Source organism: Sus scrofa, chromosome 5, assembly GCF_054392235.1.
Source record: "Sus scrofa isolate SSC_HxYL_T2T_F1_AM1 chromosome 5, Sscrofa_HxYL_maternal_Yorkshire_Landrace_v2.0, whole genome shotgun sequence".
Lineage (NCBI taxonomy): Eukaryota > Metazoa > Chordata > Mammalia > Artiodactyla > Suidae > Sus > Sus scrofa.
In genome coordinates this window covers 88,120,482-88,146,319 of record NC_139387.1, presented here as the reverse complement: position 1 = coordinate 88,146,319, position 25,838 = coordinate 88,120,482, and the positions used below count along the sequence as shown (strand labels likewise).

The 25,838-nt window shown below is 45.3% G+C and overlaps 1 protein-coding gene across 1 annotated transcript in view; it reads right to left on the bottom strand.

The window, feature by feature from the left end:
- Positions 1-25,838, bottom strand: part of LOC106510400 (uncharacterized) — a 422,513-nt gene that overhangs the window by 395,575 nt on the left and 1,100 nt on the right. Inside the window, exons 2-3 of the mRNA XM_085024903.1 lie at positions 22,408-22,807; positions 20,439-20,487 (exon numbers count right to left, since the gene is read on the bottom strand). Of these exons, the coding sequence (XP_084881029.1) occupies positions 20,439-20,487; positions 22,408-22,807 (449 nt within the window). The remainder of the gene's footprint in view (positions 1-20,438; positions 20,488-22,407; positions 22,808-25,838) is intronic.

Below are 25,838 nucleotides of genomic sequence, written 5' to 3'. Positions count from 1 at the left end.
AAAGCCCAGACAAATAATCACATCCACTCTCCTTTGAAAAATGGAATTCAAGGTCCTAGACACTATGGCAACATGATGGCGCCCAGCTCTGCCTTTCTTCCCATTTCCACGTCACGCCCCTAGGCCTGTATCATGGAGCAACATGATCCAGGACAGTACTTTTCAATTTTTCTCATGTCAGGATCACTTTACACTTTTTAAAAGAATTCAGCCTCAGTATTACTTTCCTATTACTGTTAAAAACAACTGCCACAAAATCAGTGCCTTGAAAACAGCACAGATGTATTATCTTACAGCTCTGGCCATCAGAAGCACAAAAAGGGCCAGTGGGGCTGCATTCCTTCTGGAGGTTCCAAAGCAAGTCATTATGATAATGTTCTGATGTAGGACACCCCTGAGTCAGACTCTGGGAGAATAATTTATTACACTGAAAAGCCCCTTTTAGTAGTACCTATTTCCAGGCTTCACTTTTTCAACTTGGCCAGGTGCTCTCTGCCACTAATATTCTACTGCTGATGCTACAGTATCTGTTCCAAGTAGGGCTGCTGGATTTTCTCCCCTTTCTCACTCTAGCGGTTGGATTCACCGAAATCTTACAGCTCAGAACTGATGCTGAAGTCATCTGGTTTTCTGGCAGTTGGAATCTGGAAATGGCCCCCATTCGTCAAGCACTTCCTGTGTCCCTGACACTGTGTTAGCTCGTCCTGTGCATTAATTATCGCCTTCAGTTTTCACAGCACTGTGCCAGAGGGCAAGTCATTACCTCATTGGACCCGTGAAAGGGGACCTTCAGAGAAGCCACATGACTTCCCAACACACATGGGGAGAACACAGGGGTCACTGATCTAGAGAACAGACCCCACCCCTGTCACACAGCCGATGGTCTCCGCCAGGGTGACAAAACCCTGCCATACAGGGCTCCAATACAACCTCTCTATTTCAGAAATGTCTTGCCCAGGAAGAAGCAGATCCAAATAACTCTGGTGTTTGTTCCGGGAACTTTCTGAAAACCCCGTGTATCCAAACTGCAGACTACTCAGCTAGTCCACATCAGGGCAATGAGCCCTTTCCCAGAACTCGTAGCTGTCATCAACCACTGCTTCCTCGTCAAGGCTGCATCCACACCCCACTGCACCCTGAGCAGCCACCCCTCATGGTTATCACTCAAAACACGTCCCTCGTCCCTTTGCCTGGCGGGTGCCTGCTTTGAAAGGCCCATATTAACAAGCCCTCTAAAGCACCAAAGCTGTCCTGCCCCTCCTGTGATGCTACTAAAATGGCTACGTACAGTGGTCCCCCTACTGCAGAAAGCAAGAGGCCTGATCGACAGGTCATTCTGCTAAGCGGCGGCAGTCAACCCCTGGTTTCTCATGTAGCACGTGTGTGTCCCAACGTGTATCCACGCCCTCTTCAGGCCACTTGAAAAGTAAACCCTCACAGGTACCTGGTGCAACAAAGCAGTGAATCACTACTAGGACATCCCTGGCAGCCCCACCTCATGGTCAGTCTGGTTCGGCTCCAGTCTCGGGTAAGCCTAGACTAATCCCAGATATTCCCTGGTCTCCTTGTCAGTTTCTGTAGTAAGCTATAGCCAATTAGTCTATCCAAGAAACGACCTAGGAGTTCCCATTGTAGCTCAGCAGGTTAAGAACTTGACTAGTATACATGAGGATGTGGGTTCGATCCCTGGCCTCACTCTGCGGGTTAAGGATCTGCTGTTGCCTTGAGCTGTGGTGTAGGAAGTCTTGTACAGGGCTCAGATCTGGTGTTGCTGTGACTGTGGGTGTAGACAGCAGCTCCGATTCGACCCTAGCCTGGGAACGTCCATGTGCCACAGATGCAGCTATAACAAAAAAAATAGAAAGAAGAAAAGATCTAGAATTGCCTTGAAGATCCCAGTTGCACCAAGAATACACCTGGCATTTAAGGGCTGATGAAAATGAAATTCCCCAGGTCCAAATATCAGTAAGTTTTCACTGCATAACAACCACAAAACCTCATTGTCATATAACAATAGGCATTTATTTCTGACTGTCAGAAGGGCTGTCTAGAAGGGCTACTGGGGTGACCCAGTCTGCTCCCCTCGTCTCTCGCCCTCCAGCAGGCTGGTCCTGGCATGTTTCCACGGCGATGGCAGAGGATCAGGAGATCAAGTCCCAGCGCTCAAGGCAATTTCAGGCCTCTGTTTATGTCACATCCGCTAACATCCCACTGGCCAAAGCCAGTTCTTGACTTGAGTTCAGGGAGGGTGCTGCAGAGCTCCATGGCAAAAGGTACAGATGGCAGGAGAGGCAAAGAGCAGGGCCCAGACGACGGCTTCCCCTCCAGGCCTCCACCTCACAACACGCACTTCTGCACAGTTCGTCCCAGGAGGCTCAACCCCTGGGCTTCATTTTGTAAACCACTTGCTTAACAGATCAGTCCAAGAAAGCACACCCTCTTGCACTTTTCAAGACTGCTTATTCCTGACAGATGCGCACATTGATCTAGTTGCTTCTGTCCCTGAGCTGACACTTCTCCTGGTGCTTTCTATGAGAGATAGGAAAATGCACAACCGGGCACTGCAGGGGGAAGACCCGTTGGCGGGGGTCTTCCTGAGGACCCCTGACGTCAGGGTCCCTTCCTAAAGCATGACCATGGACAGCACTTCTCTCTGATGTCCCCGTCACATGCACACCCCCAGTCTCTTTCTCCCCACACGGGCTCCTTTCAGGCACCGGTTCTCTTCAAAGCGTCCTGTGGGGCTCCACGCTCACCCCTCACAGCCCCAAGTCTAGTGGAAATCATGTCACTTAAAGCACTTGGACTCATATTGGGAAAGGCCTGCTTCTCCAGAGATAGGGCTGCCAAGTAAAATACAAGCGGTCCAGTTAAATTTAAATTTCAGATAAACACAAATAGGTTTTTTTTAGTATAAGTATGTCCTAAATATTGCATGACTGAGCAATATTCCACTGTATTTATGTACCACGTTTATCCACGCCTCTGTCGATGGACATTTAGGTTGCCTGAGACAAACTTATACTACAAAAACTATTTGCTGTTTACCTGAAATTTATTTTTTAACTAAAATATTGTTGATGCCCAGTATTATGCTAATTTCAAGAGTGCGGTATAGTGATTTGACATTTGCGTACACCGTGAAATGATGACTCTAAGTCTAGTAATCATTACCCATATCTAAAGTTATGATGATATAATTGACCCTATTCCTTATGCTGTACGTTACATCCCTGTGGCGTATTTGTTTTATAACTGGAGGTTTGAACCTCTTTAATCTCCTTCACCTCTTCTGTCCAACCCCCCCATCCACCTCCCGTCTGGCAACCACCCATTTGTCTGCTGTATCTGAATCTGCTTTTTATTTTGTTTGTTCCTCTGTTTTGTTTTTCAAATTCCACATATAAGTAAGAACATATGGTATGCGTCCTTCTCTGTCTGAATTATTTCATGCAGCATGATGCAAAAAGAAAGAAACTGGACTACTTTTTCACACCATGTACAAAAATAAACTCAAAATGGATTAAAGATTTAAATTTAAGACCCGAAACCATAAAATTCTTAGAAGAAAATATAGGCAATATGCTCTCTGATACCAGTATTAGCAATATTTTCAATCTGTCTCCTCAAGCAAGGGAAACAAAAGCAAAAATAAATAAATAGGACTACACCAAACTAAAAAACTTTTGCACAGTGAAGGAAACTATCCAAACAGACATCAGCCTAGTGAATGGGAGTTTTTTTTTTTTTTTTTTTTTTTTTTTTTGCAAACAACCTATCCTACAAGGGGTTAATGTGCAAAATATAAAAATAACTCATACCACTCAATATCAAAGAAAAAAAAAAGCCAACCTGATTGAAAAATGGGCAGAGGATCTGAATAGACATTTTCCCAAAGAAGACATACAGATGGCTAACAGACATATGAAAGTGAAAATCAACATCACTAATCATTAGGGAGATGCAAATCAAAACTACAATGAGATATCACCTCATAGCTATCAGAATGGTTATTATAAAAAAGATAATAACATCTGTTGGTGAGGATGTGAAGAAAAAGGAATCTTTCTGCACTGCTGGTGGGAATGTAAATTGGTGCAGCCACTATGGAAAACAGAATGGACATTCCTCAAAAAATTAAAAAGAGACCTAGCATCCATAAATGACCTAGCAATTCCACTCCTGGGTATAGATCCAAAACAAAACAAAACAAAACAAAAACACCAATTCAAAAAGACACATGCAACCCAATGTTCATAAAGGCTCTTTCTACCATTGCCAAGATATACAGGATACAATCTAAGTGTTCACTGACAGATGATTAAAGAGAATGTGATATATATGTGATGGAATATTATTAAGCCATGAAAAAGAATGAAATCTTGCCATTTGCAGCAATATGGATGAACCTGGAAGATACTATGCTTTGTGAAATAAGTCCCAAACAGAGAAAAATACCACATCATCTCACTTACCTATGGAAATATAAATTTAGCTAGGTGCCCTGGACTTTAATTTGTAAATCTGACCACTGTATCCAGAGGAAAAATCAAAACATTCTTACTGAGAGACAAGTGTGCACACTGGACTACACGCACACCCAAAAGAAACAGATCCATTACAAAGAAGAACTGGCTTCAGTTCTGTCTGACATTCCCCCCTCCGTCCTGAGGTTCATGGTCATTTTCAGTCCCCAGACCTTGCTAGGGATAGGAAGGTATGCGTTTTCTTCCTCTCCCATTCTGATTGCTCTGTAGCAACACTTAAAACAAAAAAAGACTTTTCCAAGGTTACTTCCATGTATCCGTAACATTTTCAAACTGGAAGGAAATTTAAAAGTCATCCCTGTGGATTTTCCGTTGTGGCACAGCGGAAACAAATCCGACTAGTATCCATGAGGATACAGGTTCATTCCCTGGCCATGCTCAGTGGGTTAAGGATCCAGCCTTGCCATAAGCTGTGGTGTAGGTGGCAGACATGGCTCAGATCTGGTGCGGCTGTGGCTGCGGCCAGCAGCTATAGCTCTCCTTCAACTCCTAGCATGGGAACTTCCATACGCCGCAGGTGCAGCCCTGAAAAGCAAAAAAAAAAAATTGCAAAAAAGTCATCCCTGTCAACCCCATCATTTAACAGATGAAGGTGCTGGGACCCAAAGAGCTGAAAAGACGGAGCAATGATTACTACAGCTTTTTGGAACAGAACTGAGTCTAAATCTAAACTTCAAGTTTTCTAAAACCTAGTCACCATAATTTCCACTCTTTCTCTGATCATCTTTGCCACAGCATCCACAAAAAAGTCCTTTGGAGCCGACATCACAGCAGTTAAATTGAGAGGGAAACCCTTCTCATCCCACATGACACTGACCGTGTGCCCTGTGGAAAGCAGCACTGCATCCCCAAAGCCATTTGCGCCCGTAGAGGCCCGGGATCTCCTCCAAACGTGCACAAGACCCCGTGCAAGCCCAGCTTGCAAAACTCAGGAGCACTCGAGCTCTCGGCTTCACCCTCCACATGCACCTCCAGGGCAGGCCTGCCGGGCTGTCGTTCAAACGCAGCTCCCTTTAGAGGACAGCGACTGCGCCAGCTGAGCGACTCTTTTGAGCCACACAACAAAAAGACACCAAAAGAGGCAGCTTTCAAGATCCAGTGTATGGGCAGGCCCACCCCTCCCCAGGCAAGCAGGGTGTCTGTCGGCTGTGGGAGCAAGGCCACATTCTGGGGTGGGGCAGCAGCCTGCGCCCTCCGCCCAGAGCCTCCTGCCCGGGGATAAAGGCCTGGCTCCTTCCCACGGGGACATTCCGCCACAGAGCAGCTGCTCGCAGGCTCTAATGCGGCCCATTGTCCTGCTGATTTAATGAGGCCTCTTGGGCGCCGCGTTTGTAAATGACAGTCACCGTCGTGCCAAGGCGATGGAGACACAAACCATCTTGTGTTCTGCCATCTCGGAAGCCGCACCGCGCAAGAGAAACGTTCTTCGTTTAAAAATAAAATACAGTCATGATAAAATCCACGTGACTGTCTGGAATTCATAACTTTACAAATTCTCCTTCAGCCCAAGCAAGTCACTGGCAAAAAGGCTGCGGAGCACAAGCTTTGAAGACACCAATGAGTCCCACTCCACGTTCGCTAGACGGGAAAAGTTGCTGAGACCCTTGGAGCTCCAATTTTCTTGGCTATGAACGGATATGAAAATTCCACCTTCTTCAAAGGGCTGCTGGGAGGCTGGCTGAGATCATGCATGGGTGAAACTTAGCCTGACATCTGGCATTTCGTAAGCTCTGAAACTGCTTATGTAATTTATATGTATATATAAACATAAACATATATAATTTATCTTACCAAAATACATGTACTACTGGAAAACAATATCCCAATATCCCAAAATAAATATATGTGTGTATGCATATCAATCATTATTAAGTAAGCCTCTTCTTTACCAGGTCTTAATCCTATTCTGTACCAAATCAGAGAAAATGGGTGACTCTTTGGAAAGTGATTACAAAGTAAGTTCTTTATTTTTTTTTGCTTTTTAGGCCCACACCCGTGGCATATGGAGGTTCCCAGGCTAGGGATCCAATTGGAGCTACAACTGAGCGAGGCCAGGGATCAAACCCGCATGGTTCCTAGTCGGATTCATCTCCGCTGCGCCACGACGGGAGCTCCCAAAATAAGTCCTATGTCCTTGTCAGCTGTTACCTTTGTTGTTGATGATCACACTGTTGTTATTATCACTGAATAAGAAACAAATTACAGGACCTTTGGAACCAGAACTCATTAACTCGACCCACTGATTAACTAACAGGTTTCTCTGCTCTACAATTTTAGGAGACAAAGGAAAGTGAAATCCCATAACAGATGGAGATGGACTACGGTTAGAATTAGGCTAGGGTAGGGGGTCAAAAAACTAGGATCACAAGGCAAATCTCCCGCTTCGGTAAATAAGTTTTATTGAAACACAACCCGGATCACTAGGTTATATACTGTCTTTGGCTGCTTTTGCAGTACCGTGGCAGAGGAGAGTCGGAGAGACCTACAAAGCCTAAAACATCTACTTCTCCAGCCCCTTACTGAGAAAATCTTGCTAACCCCTGGGCTAGAAAGAATGAAACAGGCCTAGCGCAGCCTCTGGCACACAGTAGGTCATCAGTAAGTATTTGTTGAAGAAATGAATAAACCAAATAAATGAAAAAGCAGGAAGCAGCTGATTTATTGCTGGCCCTGACCTATCAAGGTCTTCATGAAGTCACAGCCACTTCATGTTGATGTGTCAGCTCTATTACTGTCCCGGGGAATTGCTGGAGCCATTGTTGGGAATGAATAGGGCATAAATATCACTTGTAAATCAGATACAACGGTACTGGGTCCCTGCCAGTGGTCTCCAAGTGTTCCATCCTCTATTCAAGCAGGAGAAGGAGAGAGGAAGCCGGGAATAGCGAACAGTACATTGAAACTTACATTGAGATAATCCAGAGAATAGAGAGCAAAGGGGCCAGACTCTAAAACGGTGCATTTTGTCTCTCGCTACAGCAAAGGAAAAGGATGCGGACAATTCCCAATCCTGTGAATCTCTACAAAGTGCAGTGAGAAAAGGAGACTCCACATTCAGAGAGATTGATTGGTACTGTCATTTTAAAGATAAAAGCAAGGGAGTTCCCACTGTGGCTCAGCAGTAAAGAACCTGACTAGTATCGATGAGGGTGCAGGTTCAATTCCCTGGCCCTGCTCAGTGGGTTAAGGATCTGGTGTTGCCATGTACTCCGGTACAGGTCACAGATGTGGCTCAGATCCAGTGTTACTATGGCTGTGGTGTAGGCCGGCAGCTACAGCTCTGATTCAAACCCTAGCCTCGGAACCTCCATATGTCCCACGTATGGCCCTAAAAAGAAAAAAGAAAAGAAAAAAAAAAAAAAAAAACACACAACAAAAACAAGACAAAAACCTGAGTTTAGATTTGGCTAAGGATTGGGCTAGACTAAATTATGTGGACAGCACTATCCACTAAAACTTGTATCAAAGTTCCTAGCTGAAATGTAAAAGCCAGGTCTTCCTACCTTGGGACGTGGACTCTCTAGGCCCAGGCTCATCACTGATCTCTGTTTCCATCCACAGAGCTGAGCACACTGCCCTGTGCTGCGTGGCCTTACCCACACAGACAGACCAAGACCAGACGGATGGAGAACTGAGGCAGGTCCTAAAAGAAGTGGTAGATCGGCTGTCCCAGAAGGCAGCTGGGTAGTAAGAGCAACAGCTGAGGATTTCCTCGGTGAAGAGACCTGGCATTGGTCCCTGGACCCAGTGTGCCCCGAGAACTCGTCATTGGCCCAGCATCCCCCTCACCTCCTAGGATCAGTAACCTGAATTTCCTCCAAAAAACTACCCTTTCCCCATTCTCAGCCATCCGGTTTAGCTGATGAGCCCCCTCCTAGTCCTAGGGATGGATCCTAATTTGTTTATACACAATGACCCCTAGCCATGTTCACAAGCTATCTTTAAGAACAACAACAAATCTCCATGGCTTTAATATAACAGGGGTTTATTTCTTGCTCAAGGGCCCTAATGGATGGGTGACCTTTCTCCATGCAGTGATTCAGGGACCCAGGCTCCGTCTCCCTGGGTGACCTGCCCGCCTTAAACACATGGCCTCAAAGTCGACCTGAGGGTCATTCCACTCAGCCAGAAAGCAAGGAAGGCACTGGCATTACTTCACTTCTACCCACCTGCATTGGCCAGAATTCTGTCACGTGGCCACATCTAACCACAGGGAAGGTTGGGAAATGTAGTCTAGCTGTTTATACAGAAGAGATGCTTGGCTTGGTAAACAGTGAGCTCTTTCTGTCACAGATGCAGCATTTAACTAAATCCAGCCAATGATGCATTAAGATAAGTTTGCTGGGAATTCAGGGAAAAAGATAACCTCTTTTCCCACTGATTGGGTGGGGGTGAAGGGACTGGTGCACCTGAACCCCTGGGGCTATGAAGCAGTCTGGGAATGGGGTCAGCCTGGAAAAAGCAGAACTAAGATATGCATCCTGAATCATCATTTGAATCCTGAATCGAGCAAAGCCTGAAGTCAAGCCTATCTCAGGACTTTATCTTCACTTGTGAGAATCAACATACTCCTTTCCGGTTTAAGCCCGTTTGACCTGGGTTTTCTTTCACTTGCTAATAAAATTATCCAAGGTAAACCATTTTTGTGGTTTACCAAAAAACTCTGCCCTTCCCTCCTCCCAGTTCTGCGGATGGCAAAAAGAGAGGTTAAGACTTCAGAATCTGTAGCCAAACTACCTGGATTTGAACCCAAACTGGCCCTTGAGCACTGCTTCATTGTGCCTCAGTTTCCTCAACTATAAATGAGGAATACGCACAGCACAGGATCGCTGAAGATTCGTGAGGTAATTTACGTAAATGCTGAGAATAGTGCATAACACTTAATAACACTGTAAAAACACTTGTCATGATTATGACATGATGTGCTAAATCCACGCCATTCCCTTTGCCCGCACCTCCCAAACACCCTCACCCTTTCAGCTACCTGATGCTCCTCCAGCCTCTCCTCTCCTTCTCTCTTCCCTTCCACAGCCCTCTCTTCTCCACCCCCACCTCTCCTGCTATCATAATTGGCGTGGATTGTGGAGAAAACTTCTTTTACTATCCAAAAAAGATCCACTAACTCGCCCTGCATGAAATAGACTTTTTGGACCCTACAGGTGCCATATGTTAGCAACCAGCCATACCCATAAGCCCAAACTATCAAAGACACAAAGCTGTATTTTTCCATCTGTTGTCATGAAAATCCTTGGAAGGTGGCAGAAGGGGACCCAAGGACAAAATTCAAGATGCCAGTTTCACTTTATTAAAATGTGAGGGACATGAGCTGCCCCATGAACCACAAGCAACTGTTTATTTCCTCAAATCGCCTGTCAAGGCCTCATGAACTCGATATGATGTGAAATCTAGCATCTATTTCAAGAAGATTCCACCCCACCCTATCTCCTCATAGTCCACAATCTCCAGGGGATTGTACAGTCTAAAAGCAGGGTTCATGGGACTCCCAAACACAGGCTGGGAGAAAATTGGAGTCTCGGGACCTGTCATTACACCTTGCTGCCACACGGGGTCAGAGTTCAAAACACACGCAGCAGGTCCCCACCGCCGGGGCGTCCTAAGGCCCACTGCAGGCCGAATTCACTCCTGAGGGCGGTCCATCCTGATCTCAGTGCCAAGTGCAGCAAGAGGGCCTGTGGCGCTCCCAGGGTCACTGCTTTTAAGAATCCACTCTCTCAGTTCACGAGCACAGCCACCTTGCAGAACAGCAGCCAACCCGGGCTAGCAGAGTCAGGATTCCCTCTGGCATCCTCAAGGGCAGAGTTCACCTTCCACCTTTTCCTCTACAACTTTTGCACCATTTTTTCCTAATGGGTCGCATTATGCCTCCTTTTCTCCTCAGGAGACCAGCCTCCACGCCTCCCAGGTGTCCCACTTTAGGAAGGGAAACTGCCCCCACGGAGCACCCCTCCCAGAACAGAAAAGCACACAACACATTCAGAACCAGGGGCGCATCCGGCAATGGGACGAAGTCAGGTCTCTTGCTAACTCCTCGTGGTCAGGCAGGAAAGTGAGAAGGAAAGGGAACTGAGCCATGTGCAGTTCATCTCCGCCCCCAACTGCCCAGATTTTAGCGAGACTTCAAGAGACTGCTTTTCCTGTGTCTGCTGATGCAAATCCTATTATTTTTATTAATCTACAGGACACAGAAGAGAATATAAATTTTGTGCTTATTTTTGCTAAAATCCCCTTCACTCGCCCTTGGACTGTTTTGGATTGTTTTGGACTCTCAGGGGGTGGCACATGGGCCTTTTGAGCAGGACCACAAAAATGAGCCATGATACAAGGATACTAGATTTTTTTTTAACTTGTATTTTACTTAATCTGCATCCCAAAGCATGTAGTAAGCTGTTTTTTATTATAATTTTTTCAATAACCTCAATGCATACAAAATGTAGGCAATCATTAAAACATTGAATTATAACAAATGCTGGCAGTAGACAGTTTTGTGTTTTCTTTTTACAGCCGCACCTGCAGTATATGGAGGTTCCCCGGGCCAAGGGTCAAACTGCAGCCACATGTGCAACCTATGCCAGAGCTTGCTGCAATGCCAGGTCCTTAATCCACTGAGCCAGGCCAGGGATAGAACCCAAATCCTCACAGATACAACACGGGGTCCTTAACCTGCTGAACCACAGTGGGAACGCCAAGTAGATGTATTTTTTGAGAGTAGGATTAATAAATTGGATCTTTGCTTTCTCAACTACCTGAGGTTTCTTCTCAGCTTTTCCCTTCTCCACCTTCTTCCCCTGCTCTGACTACCTTCCTCATTGTCTCACACTTTTTACTCCCGTGATTTTTTTTTTTTTGCCTCCTTGATTGTTAGCCATATTCAACCAGAATGTTTTAATCAATGTACTTATAAAATGTGATAGTCTCAGTTCTTTAACAAATGGTTTTAGTGAAACTCTTTCTACCTCCAAGACACAAACATACCAAATTATGAAAACACAAGAGCTAAAATTATAAAACGCTTTCTAATGAATCACAGGGGAAGACTTTCACAACACTGATTTCACAGTGATTTGTTGGATATGACATGAAAGCATATCGAGCTAACGAAAGAAAAAGCAGACAAACTGGACTTCATCGAGATAAACTGAGCAACAATCGACACTACCCAACAGAGTGAAAAGGTAGCCCATGAAAACAGGAGAAAGTATTTATAAACTATACTTATGAAAGGGATTAATATCCAGAATACATGAAAAGCTACAACTACTATAAAAAAAAAAAAAAAAAACCTGATTTAAAAGTAAAGGACTCAACCAAAAGTCTACAAACAATAAGCACTGGAGAGGGTGTGGAGAAAAAGGAACCCTAGTACACTGTTGGTGGGATTGTAAATTGGTGCAACCACTGTGGAAAGCAGTATGGAGATTCCTCAGAAAACTAAACATAGAACTACCATTTGATCCAGCAATCCCACTCCTGGGCATCTAGTTTTCTATCCAGAGAAAACCACGACTCACAAAGACACATGTACTCCAATGTTCATTGCAGCACTGTTTACAATAGCCAAGACATGGAAACAACCTAAATGTCCATCGACAGAGGAGTGGATCCAGAAGATGTGGTACATATACACAATGGAATATTACTCAGCCATTAAAAAGAACAAAACACCAGCATTTTTTGCAACATGGACGGACCTAGAAACTATCGTGCTAAGTGAAGTCAGCCATACAATGAGACACCAACATCAAATGCTTTCACTGACGTGGAATCTGAAAAAAGGACAGATGGAACTTCTTTGTAGAACAGATGCTGACTCACAGACACTGAAAAACTTATGGTCTCCGGAGGAGACAGTTTGGGGGGTGGGGGGATGTGCCTGGGCTGTGGGATGGAAATCCTGTGAAATTAGATTGTTATGATCATCATAAAAAAAAAAAAAAAACACTATTAACAAACACTATGAACCAAAAAAAAAAAAAAAAAAGGACTCAAATAGACATATCTCTAAAGAAGACACACAAATGTTCCATAACCGAATAAACAGATGGTCAACATCATGAGTCATTAGGGAAATGCAAAGCAAAATCACAGTGAGATACCACTTCACACCCATTAGAAGGGCTTCTATGAAAAAATAAAAAATTACAAGCACTGTCAAGGATGTGGCAAAACTGAAACACCTGTGCACTGTCCCGTGACTATAAAATGGTGCAGCCACTGTGGAAAAGTGTGTAGTAGCTCTTCAAAAAATTAAAAAGAATCACCAGATGATCCAGCTGTTGGAGGAGGTCATGGAGAGACAGTTGAGAACTGACTGACCAGGGATCTGGACCCTGGGGATCGGAAGGCCCCACCCCCACCCCCGTCCTTGGAATGCAGATTCCGCTCGCCCTGCCTTTCGGGAACTAGAAGCTGCCCCAAGGACACAGCCTTGAGATAACCAGCTGTTGTTGAGACCATCTGGACGGTATAACTGACTGAACCCCATATAAGCTTTTAAGATGCCGGCAGGTAGGCAGGCACAGAGCTCTGCTGTCTTGCAGCCCGGTAACAAGCCTCCTAAGTAAGTTCCCTTGCTTATTAAAACTACCCCTTACCAATCTGGCATGATCTGCATCTTGCATGGGTCTCTCCTTGCCCTCTGCGTACAGGGACTGGATTCAGATTTCATCCGGGAAGCTCCCGAGGTCATGAACCAGCAATTCCACTCCCGGGAATGCAAGAGAACGTCAATCTAAAACGAAATGAGAACCTCATGCACGCGCCCTCAGAGGACCGAAACTTTCAAACAGACCAATTTCCCATAAACGCCTAATCTACAGAAGACAGAGACTTATCTCCTGACGAATCAACATCCACCAAGAATCTCTCCCCATCCTCAAGCCAGTGAACTCACCGCTGGACGCTGGGCTGGGCTCTCTGCTCTTTGCCTGTAAATCTAATCCACCCCAAACCCTCCATGATTCACCAGCGGCTTGTACAGCCTGAGTTTCCCAAACTGCAGTTCCTCTGCTATTCCTAAAAAACTGAATTTCTGCTCATTTGAGCTCCCCTCCATTTACTTCTTTATTTGGGTCCACAAGTTTAGCCCCCAAACAACTGAAAGCAGGGACTCAAACAGCTAAGTGTACACCCATGTTCCCAGCGCCACTGTTCACAACAGCCAACAGGTGGAGTCAACCCAAGTGCTCATCAAAGGACAAATGCGTAACCAAATGTGACTATACACACAGTGAAATATTCACCCTTAGAAAGGAAGGAAACTCTGGAGTTCCCGGTCATGGCTCAGCAATAACAAACACAGCTAGTATCCATGAGGATGCAGGTTCGATCCCTTTGCTCCGTGGGCTGAGGATCTGGCATTGCTGTGAGCTGTGGTGTACGTCACAGACACGGCTCGGATCCAATGTTGCTGTGGCTGTGGTGTAGGCCAGCAGCTACAGCTCCGATTTGACCCTAGCTTGGGAACCTCCATATGCCACCAGTGCTGCCCTTAAAATAAAAAAATAAAAAAAGACAAAAATAAAATAGTCTTTCCTTGACTCATTTCCAACCCCACCCTCCCCAGTTAGTGCATCATTTCTTTGCTCCCCATCTGCTGTAGGATCCAATGAAAAAGAAATCTACTCCATCTCCAATTTCTCTGCTCTCATTCTATCTTAAACCTACTCCAATCAGGCGCTCTTCCCTACCTTTCCACTGAAACTGCTCTTGCCGAGTTCACCAAAAACCACACTGCTAAGCCCAGAGGGCTAGCCTCAGTCCTCACCTTACTCTGAGGCAGGAGCCAGATGGGCTCCAGGATAAATACTTACAACTTGCCTCTTGTTTATACTTCTTGAGGCAGGAGATAGGTACAACTAGCCTCTTATTTATACTTCCTGAGGCAGGAGCTAGGTGGACTCCAAGACAAACATTTACAACCAGCCCCCTAGCTACACTTCCAGGAAAAAATAACAGGCCAAGGCAAATAATTAAACCTTTCCTGGGCAAAAGACCTAAAGGTCACATACTTCCCATCCTCAGGGTTAGGATGCTACACGTGGGTCAGAATAAGTCTAGGTAACCTTCCCACAAGGCCTTGCTTTGGAATCCCCGGTGGCCAACGTGCATGCACACGGGCTCCTGGGTCCCGTCAGGTGTGAAAGACGAAACAAGATAATTGGCCAAAGGCCCGAAGAACCGCCCCCCACACGCGGTGGAAATCACCCTCGGGCCTCTCCTCCTTTGGGTGTGGAGCACCCTCTGCTTCCGCCTTAGATAAACTGACTACTTCTCTGAGGGCTCTCCCACCTGTTGTACTGTATCTCCAACAATAAACTTTATTCCTGTTTTTACAGTCTCTGCCTCCTTGCAACAGTCTTGCTTTCAACAGGGGGCCAGAATCAGGGCAATTCTGCGTGAAGCTTCTAGCTGGTCTCGTGGCTAGGACTCCTGGTGTTCACTCAGGCCGCCCAGGTTCAACCCCTGAGCAGAGAATTAGGATCTCGCTCCCAGCCGTCACTCACTGCTGTCTCTCAGGGTCAAGTCCACCTCACGTCATCACTCGACACAGGTGAGCATCCCTCCTGCCTGTCCCAGTCCTCCTGCACTTCTTAACTGCAGTGTCCCCGGAGCTCTCTACGGACCTGCACTCTTTGATGACATACCCTACCCCATGGCTCTAAATACAACCTACCGTGATGCGACGTCTCAAATGTCTACCTAACTCCAGACTCATGTACTCAACTATCCCCTTGACATCTGCATTTGGAGAGCTCATCGCCATCTACAGTGTATCACATCCCAAACTGAACTCCTCGGTACCCCCTGCACAACTTCCTGTCTCCACGGACAGCAACTTTATCCTTTGGCTTACTTAGCCCAAAAGCTCCGCCGTCATCCTCTCTTTCTGATTCACTCCTCATCCAACTAGCAACAAAGGTTTTGGCCCTCCTGACCCCTTCCCACCATCTCTGTACCCCTCCCCGCAGTTCAAGCCAGCATCATCTCCTGCCTGGTCTGTTGCAATAGCCTGTTGAGAGGTCTTTTTCACTTGCCCCGCCAAGGTCTATTCTCAGCACAGCAGCTAGGATAATGGGTTCCCAACAGAAGAGGGACCCTGTGTTTCCTCTAAGCAGAGCCCTCCAGCATTTCCCAGAAGCTGCACCCAGGTCCTTTACCTTTACCCCACTTCCACGTCCACCCCAGGGCCTTTGCTCCTTCTGTTCCCTCTCCCTGCAATGCTTCCCGCGGATATCCACTCAGCCAATCCCCTCACCACCTCTGAGTCTTTCTCACGTTTCACCTCTTCAGTGAGGATTACGCTGACTTCCCTACTTACTATGCCTTTCCTAGCTCTCCAAACCCTCTGTACTCAGCCCTGCTGCCTCTGTCTTAACATTCCTAACAATTTGTTAAGGGCCCTGCATTGTCATTCTGCACCTGGCCTTCCTTAAAGATCTCTACTTGCCTCCGTCTTTGTGATTTCCAAAACAAAGAAAATGATCATTCCTTTCCACAGGAATTTTGAGAGAACTAGATGACATACATTAAGTCCCAGGCATGTGAATGTTCATAAATTCATTCAACGATAATTTACTGTTTGTCTACTATGCATCAGGCACTGAGGAAATGCCTAGGAAAAATTGCTCTCATGCAGCTTGCACTCCAGTGGGGCAAAGAAAGCCAGTAACAAACAAGACTCTGCCGCATGGGATAAGTACTCTGCGGAGAACTAAAGTGAAGTGACACAGGGAGTAGTCGACCTCATCTTAGGTGATGGGGGGCCGCCTCTTTGTGGAGGGACATTTAGATGAGAAGAAAAAAACAACTATGCAAAAGCCAGAGGGAAGAGCATTCCAGGCAGAGGGACTAGCAGGTGAAAATGCCAAAGACAGGAACTATCTTGAGGTGTGGGAGACAGAGGAAAGGCAGGATGGGTACAGCCAAGGGCATTAGAAAGTGCTTCAGGACAGAGCCAGGGTGAGGGGGGGGACCAGAGCCTCCATCATGGAGGACCCCAAGCCATGGCGCCTAGCGGATGCTTGGTTGAAGTGCGATGGCAAGCCATTCAGGAGTTTGTAGCTGTAAATGCTTGGTCTTACTTATACGGTTAAAAGACAACTCTGACTGCTGCTTAAAAAATGGATTCACGAGGCAGAGGTGGAAGGAGGGGGTTCAAGTAGAAGCTGCAATGCTACTATGATACTGAAAGCCAGAGATGACAGCAGCTGGAACCAAGGGGACAGTGGTGGGAGTGATAAGAAACGGTCAGAATCACATGGTGAAGGTAGACTCCACAGGAGCTGCTGGTACTATGGGCGGAGAACAAAGGAAGAAAAACAAAAATGACTTGAGCAATTGGGAGGATAAATGTTCACGATGATCAAGTAAATACCAAAGCTTAAAACCCAAATACCAAAAAATACCAGCTATGAATTGGTTGATTAATACTTAATCCTATTTAAGAACTAGGATGTTATCCTGAATTAACATCCTAACCAGAGTTCCTGTTGTTGGCTCAGCGGGTTACAAACCCGACTAGTATCCATGAGGATGCAGTTCGATCCCTGGCTCTGGCATTGCCGTGAGCTGTGGTATAGGTCACAGATGCAGCTTACGGTGTGGCTGTGGCTGTCGTGTAGGCTGGCAGCTGCAGCTCCTATTAGACTGCTAGCCGGGGAACCTCCATATGCCACAGGTGTGGCATAGTTCCCATCTTTGGCAATTTCACCTGCTGTCCCCTCTGCTTGTAATGCTCATCCCTCTGACTTTTGCATAGTTGTTTTTTTCTTATCTAAATGTCACTCCACAAAAAGTAAAATAATAATAATAACCTAAGAACATCCCAACTAGGAAGGTGCCCAGGGGATGGTGTGCACCCAATAAACCCTGGTAGAAGGAATGAATGAACTGGGAGGAGGGAGACTGCTGATGGGGAGGGAGGAGGGGAAGCCAAAGAGACACTTTGCCTATTTTACAGTTTTTGCCTGAAGCAGGACCTGCTGACTGGTCTCCACAAAGAGGAAAAACAAAATCACAAAAAAAGAAAGTTTACTGCATGGAAAGATTTGACCTCACAAAGGAAAAGGAAAGGGCCAGGAGCACAGGGAGACACGTGTTTGGACACGTCCCCTGCTTGGGAAAGCTGACTCCTGCAAGGGCCAGGATCTGATGAGTGTGCAGGAAACCCTTCTGCCCTGTCAGTTCCGAAGGACCACCGGGTGCATTTATTGACTCTCTCAGAGCGCTGCGCAGGAGCACAGGAACCAAGAGCGGCGTTCAGGGCCAAGTACAGGCATGGACGTTTATTTACTCGTCTGTGCGCTCAGCACTTTCCGTAGGTTGGAAGCATAAAGGAGAAGCAATGCCATGGCCCCAGTGTACATGCCACCTGGAGACACAGTATTTCAGCCTGAAATGATAGGCCCTTGAGCCCTGGTATCTTATACTCACAATAAGAACCTCCCTGTAAATTCGGCCCCTGAGAAATGGCAACGGACTAAGAGGGGGTCTCTCTACATAACAGTTTAAACTCTTTTCTAATCACGCATAGTGCTACACAGGTACATGTAGGGTACACCACATGAAATTGCCAGGATTAGTCCATTTTTTACCTAACCAGTGACATTTCACATGGTTCAGCCTGATACTCCCCTCTGCAGGCTGATGAAAGAGTCAAAGCAAAGCAGCACCATGAGAATAAATCTTTTTTTTTTGTTTTGTTTTGTTTTGTTTTTTCTTGAGCCACTCCCACAGCAGATGGGGGTTCCCAGGCTGGGGGTCGAGTTGGAGCTGTAGCCACCGGCCTACACCACAGCCACAGCAACTCCAGATCTGAGCCACGTCTGCGACCTACACCACAGCTCACGGCAACACCGGATCCCTAACCCACTGAGCAAGGGCAGGGATGGAACCCAAAGCCTCATGGTTCCTAGTCGGATTCATTAACCACTGCGCCACGACGGGAACTCCAATAAATCTTAGCTTAACTATATTGCTGCCACATTCTCCTCAAAATCCTAGAATGTTTCTGTTTCCTTTGAGAAAGTAATTTCTGAAGGATTTAAGAAAATTCAGATTATTTGGGGGAGAAAATGTAATTTATCTATATTCCTCTTGGATGCACCCAGAATTCAAGCCAATCACCAAAGGTGCTCAAGGCTTAAAGAAGTTTGGAGGGAGATGGAGTTCCTGCTGTGGTCAGCAGGTTTAGAACTCAATTAGTATCTGTGAATATGTAGGTTCAATCCCCGGCCTTGCTCGGTGGGTTAAGGATCTGGCCTTGCTGTGAGCTATGGTATAGGTCACAGCTGCATCTCTGATTTGGCATTGCTGTGGCTGTGGTGTAGGCCAGCAGCTGCAGCTCGGATTCAACCCCTAGCCTGGGAACTTCCATATGCCACAAGTGTGGCCCTAAAAAGAAAAAAAAAAAAAATCCAAAGGAATGCGATATGGAAAAACTTACCAAAAAACAAGGAAATTTTAGAACGATTCGTTTAGAAGAAGATGCTATAGCAGAGCTGAGTGGTGTCAAAAGCATAAAGAACTAATTTGGGGCTCAGGGAACTTAAAGAAAAAAGAAGAGTATGTTTCAATAATGTTTGGGGAGTGGTGTGGAATTTTACCTGAATTATCTAACCTGATTATCTATACAGCTGAGAAGTTCCCACTTCTGTGAGTTATTCTGGCAAGGATCTGTATTCAACGTTTACTATATATCACTCTTCCAGATATTTATCAGTTAAGTAATCAGAGTAAAAAATCTGTGCCCTAGGGAGTTCCCATCATAGCTCAGTGGTTAATGAATCCAACAAGGAACCATGAGGTTGCGGGTTCCATTCCTGGCCTCGCTCAGTGGGTTAGGGATCCAGCGTTGCCGTGAGCTGTGGTGTAGGTCACAGATGCGGCTTGGATCTGGTGTTGCTGTGGCTGTGGTGTAGGGCAGTGGCTACAGCTCTGATTAGACCCTAGCTTGGGAACCTCCATATGCCTCAGAGTGCAGCCCTAGAAAAGGCAAAAAAACAAACAACAACAACAACAAAAATCTCTGCCCTAAATGAACATATATTTAACTGCGGAGAGAGGCAGCAAACAACAAAATAAACTTGAGGATTGTCTGGGGACTTGGGGAATGATCATGCTAAGCAGCAGCAGAGGTGGAGTGGGAGTAGAGTGGTCTGCGTGGGTCTCCTGGAGAGGGGGGATTTGAACAAGGGCTTGAAGGAAATAAAGGAGTTAATCAAATGGCTCTTTAGGGAAGACCTGGACAAGTTACTAAGCGAGAAGCGTGCATGGCAGGGGTGTGCTGTGCAGAGCTGGTGTGGTACCTGGCCCTGGAGCATGGCTAGGTCCTTTGACATAGACTAGGAAGGCTCTGTCCATCCAGTCTGCCCATGTCAAGCTATGCCGTGGACAATAAGACCAGGAGATCCTGCAACGGACCACTGGGAATCAGCGACACTCCAGCTCTGGCCCACAGCCACCTACGCCTGTGGTTGTCTGGATCCCAACCATACTCCTCACGGTTGCTCTTGAGGACCTCTGGGGCTGTGGCCTTTTCTCGTGTGACAACAAATAGGACCAATTCAGTTCACCATTGTAATGGCTGAATTAGATGAACCACGATAATCCCTTCATTAGCTTAAGGCTCATGGATCTGGACGGTGGTCTATCCTGAGAGGCAACGCACACAATTAGAGTAACATCACCCAGTGTCTGCTCCCAGCTCAAGCTAACTGACACTGAATCCCTTTATGCCACCACTTTCACATCTACCAAATCAAGGCATTACCTCTTGCCCAGTCTATTTCACACGGTTATAGTAAAACTGAAGCAAGATGATATGTGCACAAGTGCAGTGGAAGTTATTATGCACAATGCAGTATGACTTACCCACTTCAGTGTCCTCAGAGCCTACGAGTGTCTGGTATTCCATAAATATCTGTTGAATGAATGAAAGAATAAGTAAAATTTACAGTATGATAGCAACCCCCCCCAAAAAAAAATCATCCTGTTAGACATGACATATGTCTACACAATCAAATGCATTTGGGAGTACGCAGGACAACTATCTATATAAGTCAGGCCAATTAAAATATTATTTAGACTTTCACTTGAAAACTTTTTGAAGAAGTTATTTCAAAACATGGTATGAAACTACAAACTACTCTCTCTTTGGCTTAAATCATTTGATGTAGAAAAGCGCAAGATATTTTTTACCCAAAGCAGGGAAGGAAGAAGGACAAAGAAAAAAGAATTCAATATTGCTCAGCACATGGGTACAAATAAGAGCTTTAAAAAAAAAAAAAAAGAACAGACAAATGTGGATTTCTTTTTAGTAATTTCCCTATCTGGAATATAAACAGTTGTTGAATTGTTTCAATGTTGCAATTTGATGTGAAGGAGAGAAGAAAATATTCTGTACTCTGGACAAGCTGTTTCAGGGGTCAAGAATTCTTCCCAATGAGCACATGAAAAGAATATTCAGGAGAATCAACAGCAAGCGATTCCTATAATACAACTGGATTCTGCTGAAAATGCCTACTCAGCATGAAAGCTACAAGCGAGGGCAGAAAAACACATCTCTTCTCCTGGGAGACTACCTTTGATACTACTTGAAATAGTGAGCTGAGATTCTGAGAGTCTGTTTTGTTCTGTTCGTCCCACCTTAGCCAGAATTTACATCTTATCAAGAACCTATGTGTGGAAAGAATCTGAAAAAAGAATGGATATGTGTGTATGTATAACTGAATCACTCTGCTGTACAGCAGAATTTATCACCATCTTGTAAACTACAATAAAACTTTTAAAAAATGGAAAAGGATTGCATATTGCAGAGCTTCTCACCCATAAGAAAAAATGCGATTGAAAAATAAAATTGTTTACAATTTGTGTGAACATTGAAAACATTATGCCAAGTGAAATAAGCCAAATATAAAAGGACAAATACTGTATTTGTCCTTTTTCACTGTATGTCATTACCATCAAAAAAAAAAAAAAAAAAAAGCTCTCGGAGTTCCCGAAGTGGCGCAGTGGTTAACGAATCCAACTAGGAACCGTGAGGTTTCGGGTTCGGCCCCTGGCCTTGCTCAGTGGGTTAAGGATCTGGCGTTGCCTTGAGCTGTGGTATAGGTTGCAGACAAGGCTCAGATCCTGCATTGCTGTGGCCCTAGAGTAGGTCGGCAGCTACAGCTCCGATTCGACCCCTAGCCTGGGAACCTCCATATGCTGCAGGAACAGCCCTAGAAAAGCCAAAAAAAAAAAAAAAAAAAAAAAAAAAAACCCAAAAATAAATAAATAAGCTCTTTACTTCCACTTTATCTTAGCTGAAAACCTTTAACAAATGGGAAGGTGTTACAAGGTAAGAATAATAGCATTTTTATTTTTTATTTAAGTATAGTTGTTTTATAATATTGTGTTAGTTTCAATAATAGCATTTATTAATCTGTTGTGAACCTGAACATATTTTTCTCAATCCTCATAGCAACCCTACAGTACAAGCCTAATTAGTTCCATACTGCAGATGAGTCAAATGAAGCTCAGTTAAGTTCATTATTCGAAGTCTCGGCACCTCTTGATGCCACAGAAAAGGCTTAAACTCCTGTCTATCAGCCTCCGCAGATGAAATATTGAGGAGTTCTCGGTGGGCACCCCATCTTAAAGGGGATTTCCAAAAGTAATAAGATAAAAATCAATTTTTATCAAGAACCACATTAGGCTCGGAGGGGTCTGACTAGGGATAAGAGGCATTTTCAAATAGTTGTGATTTTGAGACCGTGGGTAATCATCAGTAAAACCCACTTCCCCTGTAACCTGCCCTCAGGAAGCAAGGCCCTTGGAATTGTAATTCCCAAACACTCACAGGTCCTCCAAGCGCCGCGTAGCAGCCTAAATAAGATATGTGCCAGCGTTGTTTTCCAGGACTTGGAGTCAGCGCCCCCCAGTCTGAGCCGAGCTGGTTAAGACTGTAAAGAACCACCGCCCTCCAAACATCTCCCACGCCCTCCACGCCCTCCACGCCCTCCACGCCCTCCACGCCCTCCACGCCCTCCACGCCCTCCACGCCCTCCACGCCCTCCACGCCCTCCACGCCCTCCACGCCCTCCACGCCCTCCACGCCCTCCACGCCCTCCACGCCCTCCACGCCCTCCACGCCCTCCACGCCCTCCACGCCCTCCACGCCCTCCACGCCCTCCACGCCCTCCACGCCCTCCACGCCCTCCACGCCCTCCACGCCCTCCACGCTCCAGCTGGTCCTTCCTCTTTATTCCTTATCCCATAAATTGCGTCTGGAGGGTAGGTTTAAAGTTTGTTCCCTGGCTTTTTGGCTTGGCTGCCGTTGTGAATAGACCCTCTTTGCTACAAACCTCAGCACTTGGGCGTTTTGGCTTGCTGTGCGTCAGGTAAAACAAACCTGCTTTGGTAATGGTTTCTCATATTGAAAGTTTTCAGGGATTCGTTATTTTCTCTTTTCTATGTTTTTACTTCCCAGAGCCCCATTTTCATTTGGAAAAATTCTACCGGTTTTTGGATCTGTTGAAGCTATGTGAAGCAACTGTTTCAGTTTTCTAGCTAACTGTTCAAGAAAGATCAACAGCCAGCTGCCGTTCTGAGATCTTTTTCTTCAGAGTTTGGTAAAAGCTGCCAAGAGAATGAAAAAGGAGTCTTAACCAGGAAATTAACCTTACATGTCAATTTCTTGTCTTTTTTTTCCCCCTGCAAAGCAAAAGATAACAGTTAATCCCTGGTAAACAGGTTTGTTCTATTTGAGAAGCATAAACTCTAACCTTGTGGTTATCTTACAAGGTCCAAAAGTTACCTTACAAGGTCCTTGTTCAAGATTCAAGCTCCGAAGCAGGTCCTGTGGATGGTTACTAAGCATCAACCTGTGGCTTCACACTGCTTGGGTTCACATCTCAGCTCCACCCCTTACTAGTTTTGTGATTTTGGACAAGTGAGTCAACTTCTGCCTGCCTCAGGCTCATCTGCAAAATGGGGTAGTATACTGTAATTATACCTCTTTCCTGGGCTTGTGGTGAAGATTAAATAAGAGGGTTGAAAATTAAGAGTGTCGGGGAGTTCCCTGGGGGTCTAGTGGTTCAGACTCAGTGCTTTCACCACTGCAGCCTGGGGTTGATCCCTGGTCTGAAAACTGAAATCCCAAATCAAGTCACTGCATGCTGCACCAAAAAACCAAATTGTCTGGCACATGTAAAAGCTATGTGTGTGTTTGTGTCGGTGATGTTGAGAATGGTAACGGTCAGTATGATGATTGTCCGTTCTTGGAATGCTGCTCCAAGCACAAGTGAAATGCTTTATTGGGTAAAGTTACCAAGAACTGAATCTCAGGGACTGACATGATACTGAGAAAGGAGCACTAACAACTCAGCATCCATAACCACAGAGGATGCCCAGCAGTGTTACCCAGGAGGTATCCTGGCCCTTCTTTTGCCTTTTTTCCTCTGGAAAAAGACTCCGGATTCAAATCAGGATATTAATCCTCTCAGGTTGTTGCTGCTGATCACTGGGGCAAAGGAGGTGAGAGCTAGTCCAGGGGAATGGAAGGAGGAAGCAGTAGGAGGAGAAGAGCAGCCCTGGGGAGAGGAAAGCCATTCCCAGGTCTTAAATAACTGCTGGCGGCACAGTAGAGGGGATATTGGAGAGAACAACTGCCTATGAAGTACTGTTGATTAAAAACCCTGTGGCTCGAAATAACTTTGATGAGGGACACATTACAATAATCATCAAAAACAATATGGATCACGGTAAAGAAAGTGACATCCTGCCCCCCGCTGAGGACACGCATATCAGCTGAACTGGGTCAACCCAAGGACAGAGGAAATCAAGAGCTGCCTGGAAGCTACAATGGGCTAAGAGTAGGGATTCCTGTAGCTGTTGTCTGTGACAACAGACATCTTTAAAAGATAAAGTCAAAAATGAGCATCCACTGTGTGTTACGCACCATTTTAAGGACCTGTTCATTGCAGGTAACACTGGGGAAGCAGTGTTGGGGATTTGAAACAACCTACAGAACCTTTATTCATAGCAATCAAACAAGCCTAACAGATATAAAATTACTCAGAAAAAAAAAATATATATATATATATTTTTTAGGGCCACATTCGAGGCATAGGAGGTTTCCAGGCCAGGGGTCAAATCAGAGCTATAGCTGCCGGCCTACACCAGCCACAGTCACATGGGATCTGAGCCATGTGTGTAACCTACACCACAGCTCATGGCAACACCAGATCCTTAACCCCCTGAGCAAGGCCAGGGATCAAACCCACAGCCTCATGGTTTCTAGTCGGATTCATTTTCGCTGTTCCATGATGGGGACTCCTCAGAAAATACTTTTTGAATTTATTTTATAGAAGTTAGTTGACTTACAACGTTAATCTCTGCTGCAAAGCAAAATGATTGTTATATATCTTTCCCATTTTAGTTTATCAGAGGATACTGAATATAGTAGGACCTTGTTTTTTAGCCATTCTATGTGTAATAGTTTGCCTCTGCTGATCTCAAATTCCCAAAACATCCCTCCCCCACGGCCCCTCTCTCTTGGCAACCACAAATCTGTGTCTGTGAGCCAGGCAATTGCTAAATAAAGCCATGTGTTTAAAAATGCATTTCTAATACAACTAATAAAGCGTATGAACAGGTCCTGGACTGTGAAATCCCCGTGGCCACTGGCAAGTTAGCTTCTAAGTAATTTAAAAATAGAATACTCAACCTGCTAAAATCTAGGATAGTATTTTACTAAGATCAATAGAATGTATATCTAGAGTGCTAAGATTAGTTGCCAAAGAGAAAACATCTCTTGGTCTAAAAATTTTGGAAAATACTGCTTTAGGCAAAGGTGAACTGTTCTTTGGTTTTTCTGCCTTATGTCTTGCTGCAGGACTTCTCAGAAAATTTAGTGAGTTAATGAGAATGGTCAACCCATAAAGGACAGAAGAGGCAGGGTTTTCCAAATTATCTGATAAGAATTCTTCCCTGCAGCATCTTTTACCCAACTATTTAGAAAACAGAAGTATAGATTCATCTTACGTTTTCCCCAGGAATCTAACCCATTCCAAGTCCCAGATATTTATCCATGGTTTTCAGAGAAAAAGAATCAAGCTTCCAACTTCTCTCCCTCGTGTATTAGTTAAGACAACACAGCTGCTATCAGATAAATCCGTCTCAGTGACTTTACACAATAGTTTTTCCTTAAGTAGCAATCATCCTTGCAAGTGGAATCACCTGCGAAGCTTTGACAAACAAAACCTTCAGTGCCTCCCCCCCCACCCCCCC